General features: G+C 52.0%; 2 protein-coding genes across 2 annotated transcripts in view; one reads left to right on the plus strand and one right to left on the minus strand.

Annotated features, from left to right (window-relative positions):
* The first annotated feature begins 787 nt into the window (after nucleotides 1–787).
* On the plus strand, nucleotides 788–7,857 carry CMTM3 (CKLF like MARVEL transmembrane domain containing 3). Its single transcript, XM_066349809.1, has 5 exons — nucleotides 788–1,057; nucleotides 4,037–4,192; nucleotides 5,124–5,219; nucleotides 5,583–5,703; nucleotides 6,707–7,857. Exons 1-5 carry the CDS (start codon nucleotides 911–913, stop codon nucleotides 6,733–6,735), a joined length of 549 nt encoding a protein of 182 aa, XP_066205906.1. The 5' UTR covers nucleotides 788–910; the 3' UTR covers nucleotides 6,736–7,857.
* Nucleotides 7,858–8,497: 640 nt separating this feature from the next.
* Nucleotides 8,498–16,326, minus strand: part of CMTM4 (CKLF like MARVEL transmembrane domain containing 4) — a 63,483-nt gene continuing 55,654 nt past the window's right edge. Inside the window, exon 4 of the mRNA XM_066349808.1 lies at nucleotides 8,498–16,144. Coding sequence (XP_066205905.1) covers nucleotides 15,980–16,144 — 165 coding nt within the window. The 3' untranslated portion in view covers nucleotides 8,498–15,979. The remainder of the gene's footprint in view (nucleotides 16,145–16,326) is intronic.

The raw sequence follows: 16,326 nt of genomic DNA on the forward strand, positions 1-16,326 counted from the left end.
AGAACAGTGCAGGGAGGAGAGAGGAGTGGCCTGGGATCTAGTGGAGGCTGATGTAATGGTGAGAAGTGGACAGGGACGAAAGAAAGTTTAGGAAGTGAAGAGGAGGTGTGGCCTTCGTGGTGAGGGTGAGGGTGAGGGTGAGGGTGAGGGTGAGGGAGAGGGAGGAGGTCAAGAACAACCCCTGGGACTCTGGCTCTTGGGCTGGTAGTATGGATGGCAGTGCCCCTCGCAGAGGCCCAGGCGCAGCGGGAATGTCATGTGCCTTTAACATTGTCTTGATCACAACTGAACTCCTGACGCCTCGAACACGTGCGTGCGCATGGGTGTGTGTGTATGCTGTGTATGGGCTATGAAGGGTGCGTTTGGGGACCTCCCTGGAGTAAATGGGTACGGGCGGGTGGGGTGGAGGCAGAGTGGTGTGGGGAGCAGACGGCTCTGTCGAAGCCGCTGAAGGACTAGAGGAGTCTTGCTGATGGACGCGAGGGTCCTAGGTCCGGACCTGTGCTTGGGCATAAAGCCAGACGGGGACAGAGTGCAGACAACCCTTTCAGGGCTAGGAGAGACGGGTGGGAGCTCCGACAGGGTGTTCATGGGCGGCAAAACGAAGGTCTGGAGCGTCCAGAACAAAGGTGAGAGGTGAATGTGACGAGTATGAGGAAGTCTCAGGCCAGGGTAGCTGGGGTCCGAGGGAGGAAGGGAGGAGAAGGAATGAGGGCGGAAGAGGGGAAGGGAGGTGGGAGCGGAGGAGGGGGCAGGAGGGGAGGCGGGCCGGGGGCGGGGCGGCGGGGATGCGCCCCTGCGCGGAGCTCGCTCAGCCTTTCTCTCCTTCCGCACCGCCTGGGTTTCCGCTTCCCTCCTGGGCGCCGGGGTTTAGGGAGCAGGGCCGAGTCTCGTCCGTGCCTCCGCCGCCATGTGGCCCCCAGACGCGGACCCCGACCCGGACCCCGAGACCCCCGGCCGCGCCCTGCCCGGTGCGACCGCGCCCGGGCTCCGCGCCCTCCTGCCGGCGCGCGCCTTCCTCTGCTCGCTGAAAGGCCGCCTCCTGCTGGCGGAGTCGGTAAGTGCGGCCCCCCACGCCCCGGACGCTCGCGGGGCGGGTGCCGTCGTCTGAACGCGCCCCGGGAACCCATCTCGGAGCCCCGTAAGGCTGGGCAAACTTGCCCACGTTTCAGACGGACTCGCTGGAGCTCAGGGTGCGGGTCACAGGCTAGACGGGGCCCCAACCGGGTCTTCAACACGCGAGTGCAAAACTAGGGGCCGTAGGGGAATCGAGAGGGAGGTCCCGCGACGCGGGCCCAGGGCCTCTCTCTGGAAGCGCAGCCCGACGCGGTGTGACCTCGGGTGCCTCTGCCCTCTCTGAGCCCCGGGAGGAATCAGCTCACTCGGCCCTTCGCGACCCCCGGATCCGGGAGCCCTTGCCCGCTTTCCTGGGCGCAGGGAGGGCCAGCCGGGTCTCGAGCTGCGGGCGGAGGCCGGAATGGAGTCCAGCCAGATAGCTGGGATGGAGACCCCCCCGGGATTGGGTGAGGCCTCAGCAGCACTTTGGGGGCTCGCAGGCTGAGGGGCGGGGTCCGGAGCCCAGTGGGGTGACTTCATCCCCCTCCTCCCCTTCCTGGCCTGGATCCTGCCGCCCCGCCCCGCTGAACTGCTTCTTCCTTCCCGCCCCCCCAATCTCCGCCTGTCAGGCCTTTGTCCTCGGGACACTTCGAAAACTCCCACACTGTCCTCTTTTGGGGCGGGGGCTGGTCTGGGCCTCCATGGAGGGAAGGAGAGGAAGAGGCCAGGCCGAGATGACGGGTGTGGGAGGGGCACTTACTATTTAGATCCCCAGCAACCTGACAGCCCCTGTCTTTACTCCCACTTTGCAGACAAGAAAGCTGAGGCCAGAGAATCTAGAGGTTTTGACAGGTGGATCAGATGATGGCCAGGTGACAGCAAGGACTGAGGAGAATGGGGGTCAGAGGAAGGTTCTGCCTCGACCTCAGGAGGCAGTCCGTGATCCTATCACCTGTTCTGCACCTGGGGTCAGCCCAGAGATCACCAGCCCAGTACCTGCCCAACTCCCAAATGAGGCGCCAGGGCCCAGGACCCACAGCCCCTCACTTCCAGGGCTTGCCTTCTGGTTGGCCACCGCAGCCCTACCCAAGAGATTGATGGGAGCTGCTTTTGGGGAGAAACCTTGCATCCACCGTCCACTGAGGGGATCCCAAATCTACCACACTCAGGAGCCCCTCATAGGTCAAGGGGTAGCTGGCCAGAGTATAGAGGCTGGGGCATAGCTGGGTGGCAGGAATCTCAGTCTGGGAGTATGAGGAGTGGGGAGGAAGGAAGTGTGGGCACTGAAGTCCAGGTCACTCCTATAGTCACCGCTGCTCTGTCCCCAGGACCAACCATGGGAGGCTGGCATGCATGGGAAGGGAGAGGAAGTGGCTATCAGGAATCCAGGAATAGAGAAACAAGAATCAAGAGGGGGATCCCCAGGATCAGGCATTGGGAGGCTGGGGAACAGGAAGACGAAGGACCTAAGAACCCACAAACAGCCCATAGCAGAGTAAGCACATCAGGTGATGTGGACAGGCCAGGGTCCCATGCCTTGCCTTCCTGGGAGGCCCTAGCAGACTCTCAGCTGCCTCTGTGCCATAGTTTCCATCTGTTCAAGTTGAACTCAGCTACCCCCATGGCCATGATCAGGACAGCTGTGGTGCCCTGGGGACTCCCTGGGATCTGTAGCTTTTTGTCTGAAGCAGCCACAGTACTTCCTGTAGGGCATCCGGGTATCCCTATGGGGCCCCCTGGGCCTCACTCTGAGCTGCTCAGCCATGGACATGTTCAAAACCAGACACAGTGACAGAAACCAGGGCAAATAAAAGCCTGCACCCACAGGGCAGGGCTGCTTAAGAACACCATCTGTGGGGTCAAGCCAGCCCTGGGTTCAAATTCAGTGCCCTCTTATTAGCTGCATGATACTGAGCAATCACCTCACCTCTCTGAACCTCAGTCTTCTCATCTGTAAAGTGGGCTGTGAGCAGCACCTGGCACATGGGTTGGTTGTGAGGATCCCAGGAGATCCTACAAGCCTCAGCGGGCACTGGACTAGTGCAGTCTCATCACCTTGGTCTGCTCTGCAGCACACACAATCTGCAGAACTGACTGGAGGCCCCGGCGTGTGCCAGCATCAGCTCCCACACACAGTGTATGGACAGGGCTGCAGAGAACATTGTCATTCCTGTAGTTCCTCAGCGCAGCTGGCCCAAAGACCAGCAGGGCCTGAGGCGGCAGAGTCAACACTCCTCTCCTGGATGTTTATTTCTTATTACTAAAGTTGCAAATCTGTTAATAAACCACAAGAGTTATACTGTTAACCATATACCCACCACCTAGATTGTACAGGTGTTAACATGTTGGTATATTTACTTTATCACATATCTCTACATCCGTCTGTCCATCAATCCATTTTATTTTTCCATGCATTTACAGTAAATTGCAGGCGTCAGAACATTTCAACTCTGAACTCTTCAGCGTCCATATCCTTTACTAAATTTAAGATTTATTTATTGTTTTTCAGGTAAAGATCACATTCAGTGAAAAGTACAAATCTTGTGTGTTGGGAGTGATTTTTTGAATTTGGTTCCCGCTTAGTGGGCTGCCTTTGAGATTGCTTAGGTTTGATTAGCCCGTTAGACATTATCTGAGTTAGGTTGATTCTGCCATAGAACCTGCTGGTGTGGGGGTGAGTAGCCCCAGAGGGTGGCCTCCTGGGAGACCAGACACACGTGGGAGGCTGGGACTTCCTGCTTGGGTCCTGGCATGGTATCAGGAGTCAGGGCTATGCCCAGAAACACATAAGGGCAACATGGGTGTGGGTCTGGGTCCCATGACCAGGTTCTAATCCTGGCAGCTGCAGAACTGAGAGCAGGTTGCTTCCTGTACTGGAGCCTCCTCTATTCCGGACTGCAGGGTGGCTCAGGGGCATTAGGTAAGGGGTTGTGCAAGGGCTCTGACTTCTCCCTCTCTCCCCCCCCCCCCCCCCACCTAGGGTCTCTCCTTCATCACCTTTGTCTGCTATGTGGCGTCCTCAGCATCTGCCTTCCTCACCGCGCCCCTGCTGGAGTTCCTGCTGGCCCTCTTCTTCCTCTTTGCAGATGCCATGCAATTGAATGACAAGTGGCAGGGCTTGTGCTGGCCCATGATGGTGAGGGCTGGGGCCCCGAGAGGAAGCGGCTGGCCGGCCATGACAGAGAGTCATGCATTTAGGCCCTGCCCTTTCCTCAGTGCACTGGAGGGGCTGTCTGCCCTTGTTTGGAGCCAGGCAGACAGACCTGGCTTGGATGATCTGGGTCCCACCGGTCAGCAGCCCTGTGACCCAGATCATAGCCTCCTGGTTCCTCCGTGAGGGAGGAAATCCAGACTGCATTCTTGCCTGTGACCACCAGGTGGTGCTGGTGCTCCCAGCTGGGCTTGTCGGAATGAGTCTCAGCCACAGGAATTCAAGCCATTTCCATATGAGCAGGGCAGGTTAACTGAGGACTTGCAGGGCTTACCCAGACCCCCAGCCCTCTGGCAACTGCTTTATCACCTGGGAGAGCCCAGAGCCCTATCTCAGACGTTGCTGAATGAAATGGGTCAGAGAGAAGGGACAGCAAACCTACACTTGAACCTTGGTCTCTTCATTACTTCAGACCCAGCATTCTTCCTGATGGGATGCACCCTCCGTGTACCCATTTTAGAGACAAGTAAACAGAAACCATAATGCATAAATGGATCTGCAACAAGTATGTGGCAAAGGGAGACCCAGGGCCAGAACCCCACAGGGCAAGCTGGCCCGTTCCCTGGTCCATCCCCTGTCCCCCACCAGGCAGAGGACAGTAGCCGAGCTGGACCGGGGACAGGGCAGCCTCAGCTACTGGCAGCTCTCAAGGGGCACCTGAGCAGGGGAGGAGTGGGGGTGAGGGGATAGGGTTGGAGACCCCCAGTTGCTAGACTGGAACCGGGCATGTATCCAGGCTGCCAGGCCCACCTTCCTCTGGGAACAGTGGGACTCTAGCTCTGTTTCTGCCGCCTGGTGCCCTGCTGTGCCCCACTCCAGGAGCTCAGGGCAGTATGACCATGCTCCTCTCTCCCAGGACTTCCTACGCTGTGTCACAGCAGCCCTCATCTACTTTGCCATCTCCATCACTGCAGTCGCCAAATACTCAGATGGGGCTTCCAAAGCAGCCGGGGTGAGTAGCTCCAGTACCCTGGGATACCCCCTCAAGTTCATCCCCCCTCCTCCAGCCCCAGATGCCCCTGGGACACCCACTTAGCATCTGGGGCACACTCTTTCCCTGCTTAGGCCCCTGAAGTCCTCTCACTAGAGATCTACTCTGCCCCGAGTTTTGAAAGGCTATTTGCCAGCCAACTTAACCACTCATTTTCCCATTTGTCATTAATGGGCGGGGCCTGTGCCTGCCAACCTGAGCTGCTTATCCAAGCAGATAAAAAGCAGGCAGTGAGGCTGGGGTGGCTGCTTTGCGGGCTCCTGGACCAGGGACTCCCAGCTCCTAATGACATCTGTCATTCACCCTGTCCCTTGCATCCCACAGGTATTTGGCTTCTTTGCCACCATTGTGTTTGCAATTGACTTCTACCTGATCTTTAACGACATGATCAAATTCCTCAAACAAGGGGGCTCTGCAGATGAGACCACAGCCAACAAGGAGGAAGGTGGGTGGCCACCTGCAGGTTTCCACCCAGAACCTGGCTGATAACCCAGGACAGTAGGGGTGGGGCCCTGCTCTCCCCTGAGGACACGTGGCTGGTTTGAGGCTAGAGTAGGGGCGTTTCCTCTCTCCCCATGGGCAGGAAGTATTTTCACAACCTGGATCTCACATCCCTTCAGGCAGCACTGATCATAGAGCCCATCCTTTCGGAGCACCGGTGCCCCAGGGCCTCAGCCTTTCCAGGAAGAGCAAGCTGAGGGCATGCTTGGCACCTCCATCCCGGTGAAACGGTCCCTGACGAGCCCCAGGGCAGCCAGTCAGTCGCTTCAATTCCTGGGCACTGTCCACTGGGCTGCGGAGTGGCCACCGGCCCCCGCAGCCAGCACCCCCTGCAGGCTGGCCTGCCCAGGGCTTAAGGGCCGGAGAACCAAGCTCTCCTTCTCACCCACGGTGCCCAGGCAAACCCAGGCAAGTCCAGGCTTGTTCTGCTTTCACACCCAACGAGAGCGCAGCAGACATTCTGGGCCCTCCAACCGCCCTTCAGCTCAGAATGGTGGTTGTGCCATAAAGGACTGGGGCAATTGAAACTATAAAATAGCCAAAAAGAGGATTCCTGGTTTTTTAGTATAATGGAGTTTCCTGGACAAGAAAGTAGTTCTCCCACATTGTCCTGCTCAATTGCGGGGTAAGGTTGGGATTGTGGTACAGATGTACCGCCCTGACACCCAGGTGAGAACGGCTCAGGAAGACGGGGGGGCTGTGACGCTCAGGGAAAGGGCATGTGGGCTCCCGCCTCCATTTCGCTGCATCATGGAGGTGACAGCAGCTACCTGTGGGGGGTCCCCGGCCTTCATGCCAAGCAGACCCCACCAGCAGCACCATCGGCTGCAGGAGGACCCTGAGCCCAGGGCTCTGGCCAGTGGTCTGGCTCTCCCTCCCCAGAGATGGCTTCCAGGCACCAGCAGCCAGGAAATTCCTGCCAAGCCTCCTCTTTGCTTTCCTTGCAGAAGAGAATTCCGACTCTGACTCTGACTGAAGGGAGACCCGAGCCACGTGGGCCTTCACTCTTGCACTTCTGGCCGCTGGCCGGAGCGAGGCCTGGGACCAGGTGTGTTGGGAGGGAGGCTGTGACTCGCAAGCAGCAGGAGTTGCTGATGGAGCAGGCCTCCTCACGACCCCGAGGTGATGTTTCTGAGCCCGGCACTCAGGGCGGTTCCCCTGGCTTAGCACATCTAACCACTCTGCACAGGCGGGCACCGTGAACACTCCGCCACTCCTCTTTCTGTTCCATAGACCTTAAGCCCTTTAACCTCTCTGCCAAAAACCAGCACAAAGGAACAAAGCAGACAGAGCCTTGTTAGCCCCATCACAGGAACAGCACTTGTCAAGGGGGGTGGGAAGGGTAACAAGGTGATGGACAAGCAAGACAGAAACCATCCAGGGGCCCACTGCCAAGCCCCCAGGCCCCGGTGACTTCTGTCTACATTTGGTGCCCCTGCTCGTGCCAGGCACTTTGTCAAGAATGATCCTTCTAAGATTCTTTGGTTCCAGGAGCACCACTTCCCTCTTCATTCTTTAAGAAAGGAGAAAACTGACCTTTGCCATAGCTCAGTGCCCTTACCTGATACCTCACACCTTAGAACCATGTCTTCTTCAGGGGACATGACTATTCTGCGTCTAAGACGGTTTCAAAGAAAAGCTTGTAAAGGAGCTTACCAGGTCCAAATGATCAAGGGTACCAAACGATGAAATTGCAGCGACAGCGTCCTGGGTAGCTGGGCAGGCCCAGCCAGAGCCTCTCTTTCCCTGGAGATCCGCCAGCGGGCGACAGGCTCTTGGGCGCTCAGGATGCTGTGCTTCTAGACACGAGGGCAGGTCTCCTGACCCCCTTGTGAGAGGTAAAATGTGCCTTCTCTGTTCACCTAAGGACCTATGCTGTGTATATATATATATCTTCAGTGGGATTTTATACCTTTATATAATTTTTTTACACAAAAGCAGCTTCTTAAATAGCATTTCCTGTAACCCAAGAGGACCTTGTGAAATGAGCCAGAATTTTGGGCCCATTTTGGGGCATTTGTAACTTTTGTTCTTCTCTTGCATGTGAATCTCCTACCCTGAAAAAAGCCATAATGAATTAAACCAGACTGACTACCTGCTTGGAGTGTGTTTGAAAAAACCTTCACCACCCAGAGTGATGTTGTCCAGCATCACTCGTCAACCCAGACTGGTCACCCAGATGGGGTGACTCCTGACAGCGCCAGGCTTCCGCAGCCACACACACACACTTGGTCCATGTAGGAGCCCCACCGAGTGTCTCAGGCGTCTGCTCTTGCTCCTCACACAATCCAGGAGACTGACAGGGGTTTGGGACCTTGCCAGAGTCACCACAGCCCCATTGACGCCAGGGCCTCTCACGTAGCAGGGTAACGTCCCACAGCACCTCGCCGGCGCCAGACCTGGAGCTCCTGTGGTGGGAACCTGGGTGCGCTAGGTGGAGTCTGGGTCGGCATTTTGGCCGAGGCTGATGGGAAAGAGCAAGGCACTCTGCCCCACCCTTCACACACACGTGTCCTGAAAGCTGGCCGTGCAGAGGCCGAGAGTGGCTTGTGGTAGGAGTGTCTGCTCTACCTTACCATCCCCAGCCAGACTGCCTGTCACACCTCTGCCGTACAAGCTTCAAGCTTTGTCCCATGGGGAGGGGTTGTGTCCAACCTCCACCTAACAGGCCTGTTTCAGGACCTGGGCCCGCTACCTTTGAAGGGGCAGGAGGTGAATCACAGCAGAGAGAGACAAGACCATTTTTACATGTCCGTTTATTAAACAAGAACTCCTTCATGACAATTTAATACAATATTAGCGATTAGTGTTGAGAAAATTATTTCCCTCTACATACAAAAATACAGATTTGAACACTATGAAAACAATCAGGACAAGTACCATGAAAAATTGGTCCTTTGAAAGAAAGAAAGGGGGGAGACTGAGGGCAATGTGAGGCTTTGCTTTCGGACAAACCAACAAGAGCCAAAGCTTTGGGGCCCAAAACCACTCCAAATGGATAGTTAAACCCAAGAACCAGTCAGCCAGTGATGCCTACCCCAGGGAACCCATGTCGGTTTGAGAGGCCAGGGTAGGAGCTCTGACCGGCCAACAGTTAAACCAAAATTTACCAAATGGACATCACCTCAGAGCGCCCCACGGCTATGTCTAAACTGTTAAAGGAAACAGACTTTTATGAAGCAAAGTGTAATGGTCATTAAATTAGCATTGCTCTCCCAAAGTGCCACTGGGCCAAGTACCAATGAGTAATCATGTTAAGAGTTATTAGCCACCTGACTTGGTTTCCTTTGTTAGAAATGATATAGTCTGACCCTTCAGAAAGGACAAAACTGCAATTTTATGTTTCAATAAATCCATTCCCTCATGTTGCAATGGCTCAGCATTTCGTGACCGGATAGAACCCGTGTCCTGTGGGGTGGGGGTCGAGGGGGCTAGAGGGTCAGTGTAGTGATCTCATCAAGCTCCTCACTGCCTGGAACCTATTTTGTTCAGGCCAAAACCAGAAAGGGCCATGGAGCCTAACCAGGTCCACAAACCAATCAGATCCAGTGGAAGGTGAGCCCGGCCGGCGGGGTCCCCCCCATGCGAACGCAGAGCCAGGCCACAGGACGCCCTCTGGGTCACTGCCCCAGACCACAGGCCCTTCACCAGTTCAGACCCAGAGAAGGGAAGTCAGCACCAAGGATGTTGTTCTTTTCTTTTTTTCTAGGGAACCACTTTCACTGTCTGAGGTGAGCAGTGGCTCTCCAAACTGAACAAATGGTTAAAAAATGCCAAATGCAGTTATACTGATTAAGAATTATTTCACAGAAATATACGCTTACTCTCAGACTGTTTAAATAAGCAGAAACAAGATGCAGGGGAGAAAGCAGCAGAGGAGAGAGGAACAGCCAGGGGTGGTTTTTTTAAAAATACATGTGAAGTTTAAAGGGAAAATGGCCAACCTCAAAACCAGCGTTGCTGAAAGCAATATTAAAAGGACACAATCTAAAATCATGCTACAAAAATAGTGTTATCTGGTTTAACTAAATGTACATCATTTTTTCAATTCCATGATTAACAAGAGTGTTTATGTGACTGACACACGTTATGTGACTCACAGAAGGCACCAAAGGTGAAGTGATTATTATTTGTCTTAAAATATACAAAGACAGATTTACCTACGTTGGGGGGGGAAAGCATACAGTCATATCTGTAATAAATATTTAAGCGCTTTTGCCATGGGTTCCTGAACCCCTACAAATTTCAACATATACAAATAGTTTCGATCCTTAGCATTCTCTTAGAGGGAACCACATTAAAACTCAAGTTATAAAAAGCACTAGCTTTCTCCACACACGTCACTTCATCATGAGGCAGGCTTTAAAGACTCATTTTTAAATGGGTTGATGGGGTGAGGAGTTGGAAGCAGGTGGCCCCTCCTAGGGCCTGAGCCAGTTTGGGGGGCCATCTGAGCATCCGGCATGCCCTCAGAGCCAGCTGTCCCCCAGCCCTTGGACCAGCCGGTTCTCCCTTCAAGCCCCAACTACTTGCCTTCCTCGCTTCTGCAGAAAGAGGAACAGAATCTTGAAACTTTCAAATGGATTCTGGAAAAGGCAGGCAAGCAAAATGGCCCATGGGGGAAGCAGCCATCAGTCAGACCTGGTCCTGCCTGGCATGGGCACCAGGTCCCCACACAGTCCTTATTTCCTGCTCTTCCCTTCAGGTGGCTTTCCTGATACAGGAGGTACTTCCTACCGGGTTCCAGCAGGGTCCTCCAAAGAGGACTTGGATTTGAGAGTTTCAGATTATTACTGAATCCCATACAAACCATTATCAGACTCCACTGTGTCACACCTTCTCTGAAGGAACAGTTATGAAAAGAAAGTTTGGGTCTCCCCCTAATCCTATCAGCAAAGGTCATTTGAGACAATTCCTCCTCTAACTAAGAACCATGGAAGTTCTGATAGCTCACTGGAGTGCAGGCTGCTCACCCCTTAAAGAAGGCTCCCCAGGCTTTGTGTGGAATGCACCCCAAACCACTCCAGGGCGTCGGAATTAAAGTCTTGGCATTAAATATGGAGATAACAAACTAACCTTATGAAGAAGATATATACTATTCAAGGATCCATAATCTAAACTCTATTCTAGGCAAATTGCCATTGATTCAAACACAGTGGGCATGTGGGTAACTTTTCTTTACTGCTATGCTTACGGAATAAGATAAACTAGAAAAAAAAATCACCAAGATTGAGAAATATTCAAATGGAGTAAGAATATACTTTAGACCAAAGAAGGGAAAACACATCCAGTCCCACCCACCCCTCTGTTTCAAGCCTAAGGTGGTATCAATGCCATTTGCTGGTGTGAAAAAAAGTCAAGCAGAATATTGGCTTTCAGAAGACAATTCCAGATCTTACAGATACTGAGGGTGTTTTCTTTCAGACAGTTTCAAAATGAACTGAAATGTAAAGGTTCAAATATTTCAAATTCCCTTCTCTACCAGATGGGCCTTGTGATTTCAACACTATCTGATGAAAAGAGAAGAAACGCACGGTTTTGCAAAGAGCTGGGAAGTTTGCAAGGCAGTGTTCGATCTGCATCCTCTCTAAGGTGGCACCCGACCCGGAACCTGAGTCGCCTGTTCAGACCTGCGAGTCCCCACACTCAACACCAAGAGCCCATCCGATGCACCAGCACACTGGCTCAGCTCTTGCTCTCACATTGATTCCAGACCACAAGATCTCACTTTTCCAAAGACAAGAAAGAGCACAGAAAGGTAGTTAATCAAGTACATCTTTTTCATGAAGTGCCGAGTCAGTAAGCAGTCTAGTGCGGATGGAGTCTGGGCGGTGGGTCCCTCCTCTCACCTCGCAGGCCTGCCCCTCTCCTGCCTCACCAGCCTGTCACCTGGCTGGTTCTTAAAGTGGGTACTGATTAAAAAAGAAAAACAAGACCTGGTGAAGAGAGAACCCTCAGGTTCTGCAAACTTCACTAGGAAATTAAAAAAAGAGATGGTCTGGAGACCTCACAAGCTAACAGCAGTCCCTGGAGCAGGAAGCAACTTTTTATTTTGCTCTAGATAATCAATCGGTAGCAGCCTTCAACCTAGAAAGTATTTGTGCCTTCTGCTACCTGTTTAATGTCATTATTTTCTTGTAAACAAGATGTGGGGAAAGTAAGAACCAGGCAGTGGCACAATGACATCATGGTTGCTTTGTTTTGAACAGGATGGCACAGTGGGAACCACGTAAATCATCAATGCCTTCCAGAATCACTAAATTGGCCATGTGTTATCACCATACTCTACTTATCTGTTAGGACAGGTTCTTAGAACAACCCACAGAAAGTCTTGTACAGCGAGAGGTTAGAACTTGGTCCGCCTCTTCAACACACAGAAAGGTGAGGTTTCTTCCCATATAGCACAAGTGTCTATAAGAAAAGTGAGTTTGGGACACAGGACACAACAGTTGGAGGAGTCATTCAAGGCTCACTCATTACAAGCAAGAATTAATGTACATGCACAGACAGAAGAGGAAGTGCTTCATCTCCTCAGGGACTACCTACGGCTTAACCCAAGTCTGAATCACAGAGAAACCTTCAAAGAAAGGTAGATGAAGCTGCCAACTTTAAAAGAGTAGGAATGTTTCAGCTGAGTCCCAAAGCACTCACCAGAATCATCCAACAGGAAATGGAGGTCAGACACACTCCATACCTACACATAGGCATAAATGTTCCTACCAGGGGACAGTATGGGGCCCAAAGGGCTGGGGGTGTTGACCAGCGCCCAGAGCCAAGCCCTCAGAGCCAGGCCGGTCCTTGCTGCTTCCCTGTGGCCAGGCTGGGCTCTGCCAGTGCCGGCCCTTCAGTTCAAGTTGCCATGAAAGACATGGATGAGTGTTGGGATCGGGCAGACTACTACATTCTTGCCTTTTTGTAGGCAAAGGTAATTAATCTCTCTTGAATGACATTTGCTGTAGAGTAAAAATAAAATATTTGACTATAAGTCAAACTTCTCTTACGAGATTTTAACCTATCGATGCCTTAGTCCTTCCCCAGCTTTATACGGGCCACCACGTGTCCTTACGCTTTCATGATTACAATCTCTCTGTATGAAAGGGAAAGGTACTTCCCTCCATGCCTTCAAGCAGGGTAAAGGGAGATAAAGGAGAATCAGAGGGGAAAAAACACCACATCCACCAAATCAGTGCCAAGATACACTTTCTCTGAAGACGTCAGTGTTTGCATCCATCTAAAACCACCAAATGCTTGAGGGTTTCAAGCATACAGTCTCTAGGAACAAATTTAAATGCACAAAGCAACTGTACTTCTCTTCAAGTTTGGCACAAACTATGAAAGCCATTATCATCCCACCAGAAAATTGAGAAACACTAAGATTGCCTCAGCCTGAAAATGCCCCAAAACAAAATGACATTGATCCATATTGGAACTATTGAATGCAAAAAAACCCCACTTCTTTCAATCTGAAAAAAAAAAAAAGTCCTTTAACCCTCTGAAACATAGATGACCTTATCTATATACAGAGGAAACATAAGAAAAATGCAGGTGTCTTTACATTCACCTAGACAAGGATGTTCCCTTCATAGCATCTTACCACCACACTGCCAAAGGTCACGAGATAGATGACTGTGCCTCACGCCAATTAGAAAGCCTACCTGGCCACTTCCGGTTGTAGTGCGAACTAATTAAATAGAAAGAAACGTATTTACAAAAACCATGGGAGAGCCTCATGGCACAAAGGATATTAAATAGTTACAGGGACATAAATAATTCTAAAGATTCTAACATTAAGATGTAAATTAACTCCTAAGTCACTCTGTGGTACAAGGTGTCGTCACTTTTTATCATCCGTCAGCATTTCCAGTTTCGAAGGGCTTCAGAACCGTTTCTGGCAGCTGACAACACATCCTCAGGAGGCCAACAGACTCCTTTCCTCCAGATGCTAAACTGGTCTTACTGAAGTGACTCAGGAAAACCTGGGCAGCAATCCTGCCTGAATGGTATTCTTCTCTTCAATCTCACTTCAAAGGCGGTTTTTTATTTAGGCCAAGTAACATGATTCCCAGCAGGAGATTTCTGATAAATTTCAGGGTGGTCCTTCCAAATGGGCCCCATTTAATGCAGGGCTGAGTCTTTGTGACCCTGTTTTCAAACGGAACTCACAGAGGAAGATAAGCCCAAGTTTGACTAGGCATACACACTCCAGAAATGCAAAATAAATACATAAAACGAACAGATAAAATCCAGATGTCAGAATCTCCTCAAAAATCACTACATATAATAGGTTCAGAATTTGTGAAACATGATTTGGACTGGCTCAGGACAGACACGGTAAGAGGGCTCCATCAGACCTGCGGGGCAGCACGCCCGGCTGCGGCCAGGCCTGGCTGCCTTCCGGGGGAACAGAGGGAGGTGAGTTACCACCAGACCAGCTGGGTCTGCACCAGCAGCCATGGCCCCTGAAGCAGACAAGGGGTTTGCACATGTGACCTGGGCCACTGCCCGGGGAAGGAACTGAAGCAGAACTCAGATCGTACCGGATGTTCAATTCAGGAAGCTAACCACTAATACCGCCCCTTCAAAGACAGCTTAGTACCGTTTCCTACAGACTCCCCAGTGCAGCAGGGTCAGCTGATCAACCCCGACACTGCTCTTGCATGAAGAATGCAATGCCACCCATGGGCACCTTCTCACACATGCCCTCCTCCAGCCACCCCAAGGACATAGTCATCGTCTCTCGTTACACAGTACGCCACTAATGCTGTGACTGTTCACTAGCATAAGATCCTGGGACTCTCCTCATTACTGTAAAAGCTCCCACCTTCCCACCAGCAGTTAATGTGTTTTTTTCCTTGGTGAGGGCTAATCACAAAATATAGAGCTAGAGTGAGGTTTGTAAACATTAAAAACAGTTCAGAGAGTGAAACCTGACAAGTTAAAACAATTTTCCATAGAAGATACAATTAGTCTCCAACAGGGAAAAAAACTACAGCATCCTAGGGGCTCGTTTAACTCCATCACAATCATCTTCACTTTGTCAAGAATCAATTCAAAACCTGACACACCTAGAATTCTTCCCCAAACTTCTAAGGTCGGTGTTCATAGTTATGACCCTGAGGCACAAACAGCTATAATCTGTGCCTTCTGAAATATCAGTGAAAGGATGTCATGGTGCAAATTCAAGTATTTTCAAATCCTAGACACGTCTACTCAGAATCATGTAGAACTCTTCCCAGGTATTTGAAAATCAGCACATATCTCTAAAACAGAAGGGGTGTCCCTACCTGTGGTCCCAACGGGCAAGTGTTCTGGCTGCTGGAATGGATCAAATTTCTCTCCTGGCTTTTACCTGAGAAGGTAATTACAGAAAATCTGCAATTTAGCCTCAAAGTATCAAGGGCAGGTAGAAGAGTGAAAAACAAGATGGTCCCCATATTCCTAGAGGAGAATCTGGGATTCATGGAGTGATTCATTTGAGGAAGAATCGAGTGATTTCTCAGCAGGGTGGGAAAGGAAAGGTGACCCTCCCGCATGTCAGCAGTCCTGTGGAGTTGTCCCAAGAGGAGACAACTTTGCTCATCCCCCTAAAGTCCAGATCCAGCCAAGAGCTCCAGCAGCACAGCCATCGCCAAGACCCTCAGTACCACCCACGGCTTTGCGGGCCTGTGCCGGCTGTCTCGACGCCCCGGGCACGGAAGACAAGCAGCAGGGGAGGACCCTGGCAGCGAGACTGACGCTGACGGAGCTCGCTACAAGCACTGCCCAGGAATCACTGCCGACGGCTGTTCCGATCTTGTACAGTACCTTCATTCCTTGATCGCCCTCCCTCCTAGCAGCCCTCCTTTAATCCGAAGTCTTGACTTGTCACAAGCGCATATGGCAGGGTGGCTCAGAGTCAGACGGGAAGCCTGTGCTCAGACAGTGAAGACCTGAAGTGGACATGGCAGACAGGGAGGTGAGCTGCTCCCACGGCCACCGAACGTGGGAGAATCCATAGGTCTCTCCCCCCAACGTCTGCCTGAACAGCTGGGATCAGGAGCTCTCCACCTGACATACTTGCTAACAGGGCCACTCTGAAAAGAATCCCTTTCCCAACATGAACTTTTACCACAGAGGACAAAATTCAGCTTAATCACATGAAAATCTGATGTGACGAGGGAAGGAAACTTGATTAAAAGGAGGGGCACGAGGACGAGAGGGAGGAGGACGTGGGCGGGTCCTCAGGTGTCCAGGCGCTGGATCTCAGGGCGGCCGTCCACGTCTCTGGACTCCGTGCGGGCTCGGATGTAGTCGTTGGCGCTCTGCTGGCGGATGCTGACTCTCCATTTCTGCACTGCCAGGAACGTGTTCACCCCATACACCGCCGTCGCCAAGAAGCCAAATATCTACAAGAAACATGCATGGTTGGTCTTCTGACACATCAGCAGTCTCCGAGGTGTCTGAGCAGAACCCTGAGCAGCTTACAGCTGTGCCCCAAACACCGACCCTTCTGAACGTTTAGCTGTCAGACTATGGCCACATCTGTAGTCATGTGACCCACATAAATCCTGCCTGGCCTGAAGACAGC

This window comes from Saccopteryx leptura, chromosome 9 (assembly GCF_036850995.1).
Source record: "Saccopteryx leptura isolate mSacLep1 chromosome 9, mSacLep1_pri_phased_curated, whole genome shotgun sequence".
Lineage (NCBI taxonomy): Eukaryota > Metazoa > Chordata > Mammalia > Chiroptera > Emballonuridae > Saccopteryx > Saccopteryx leptura.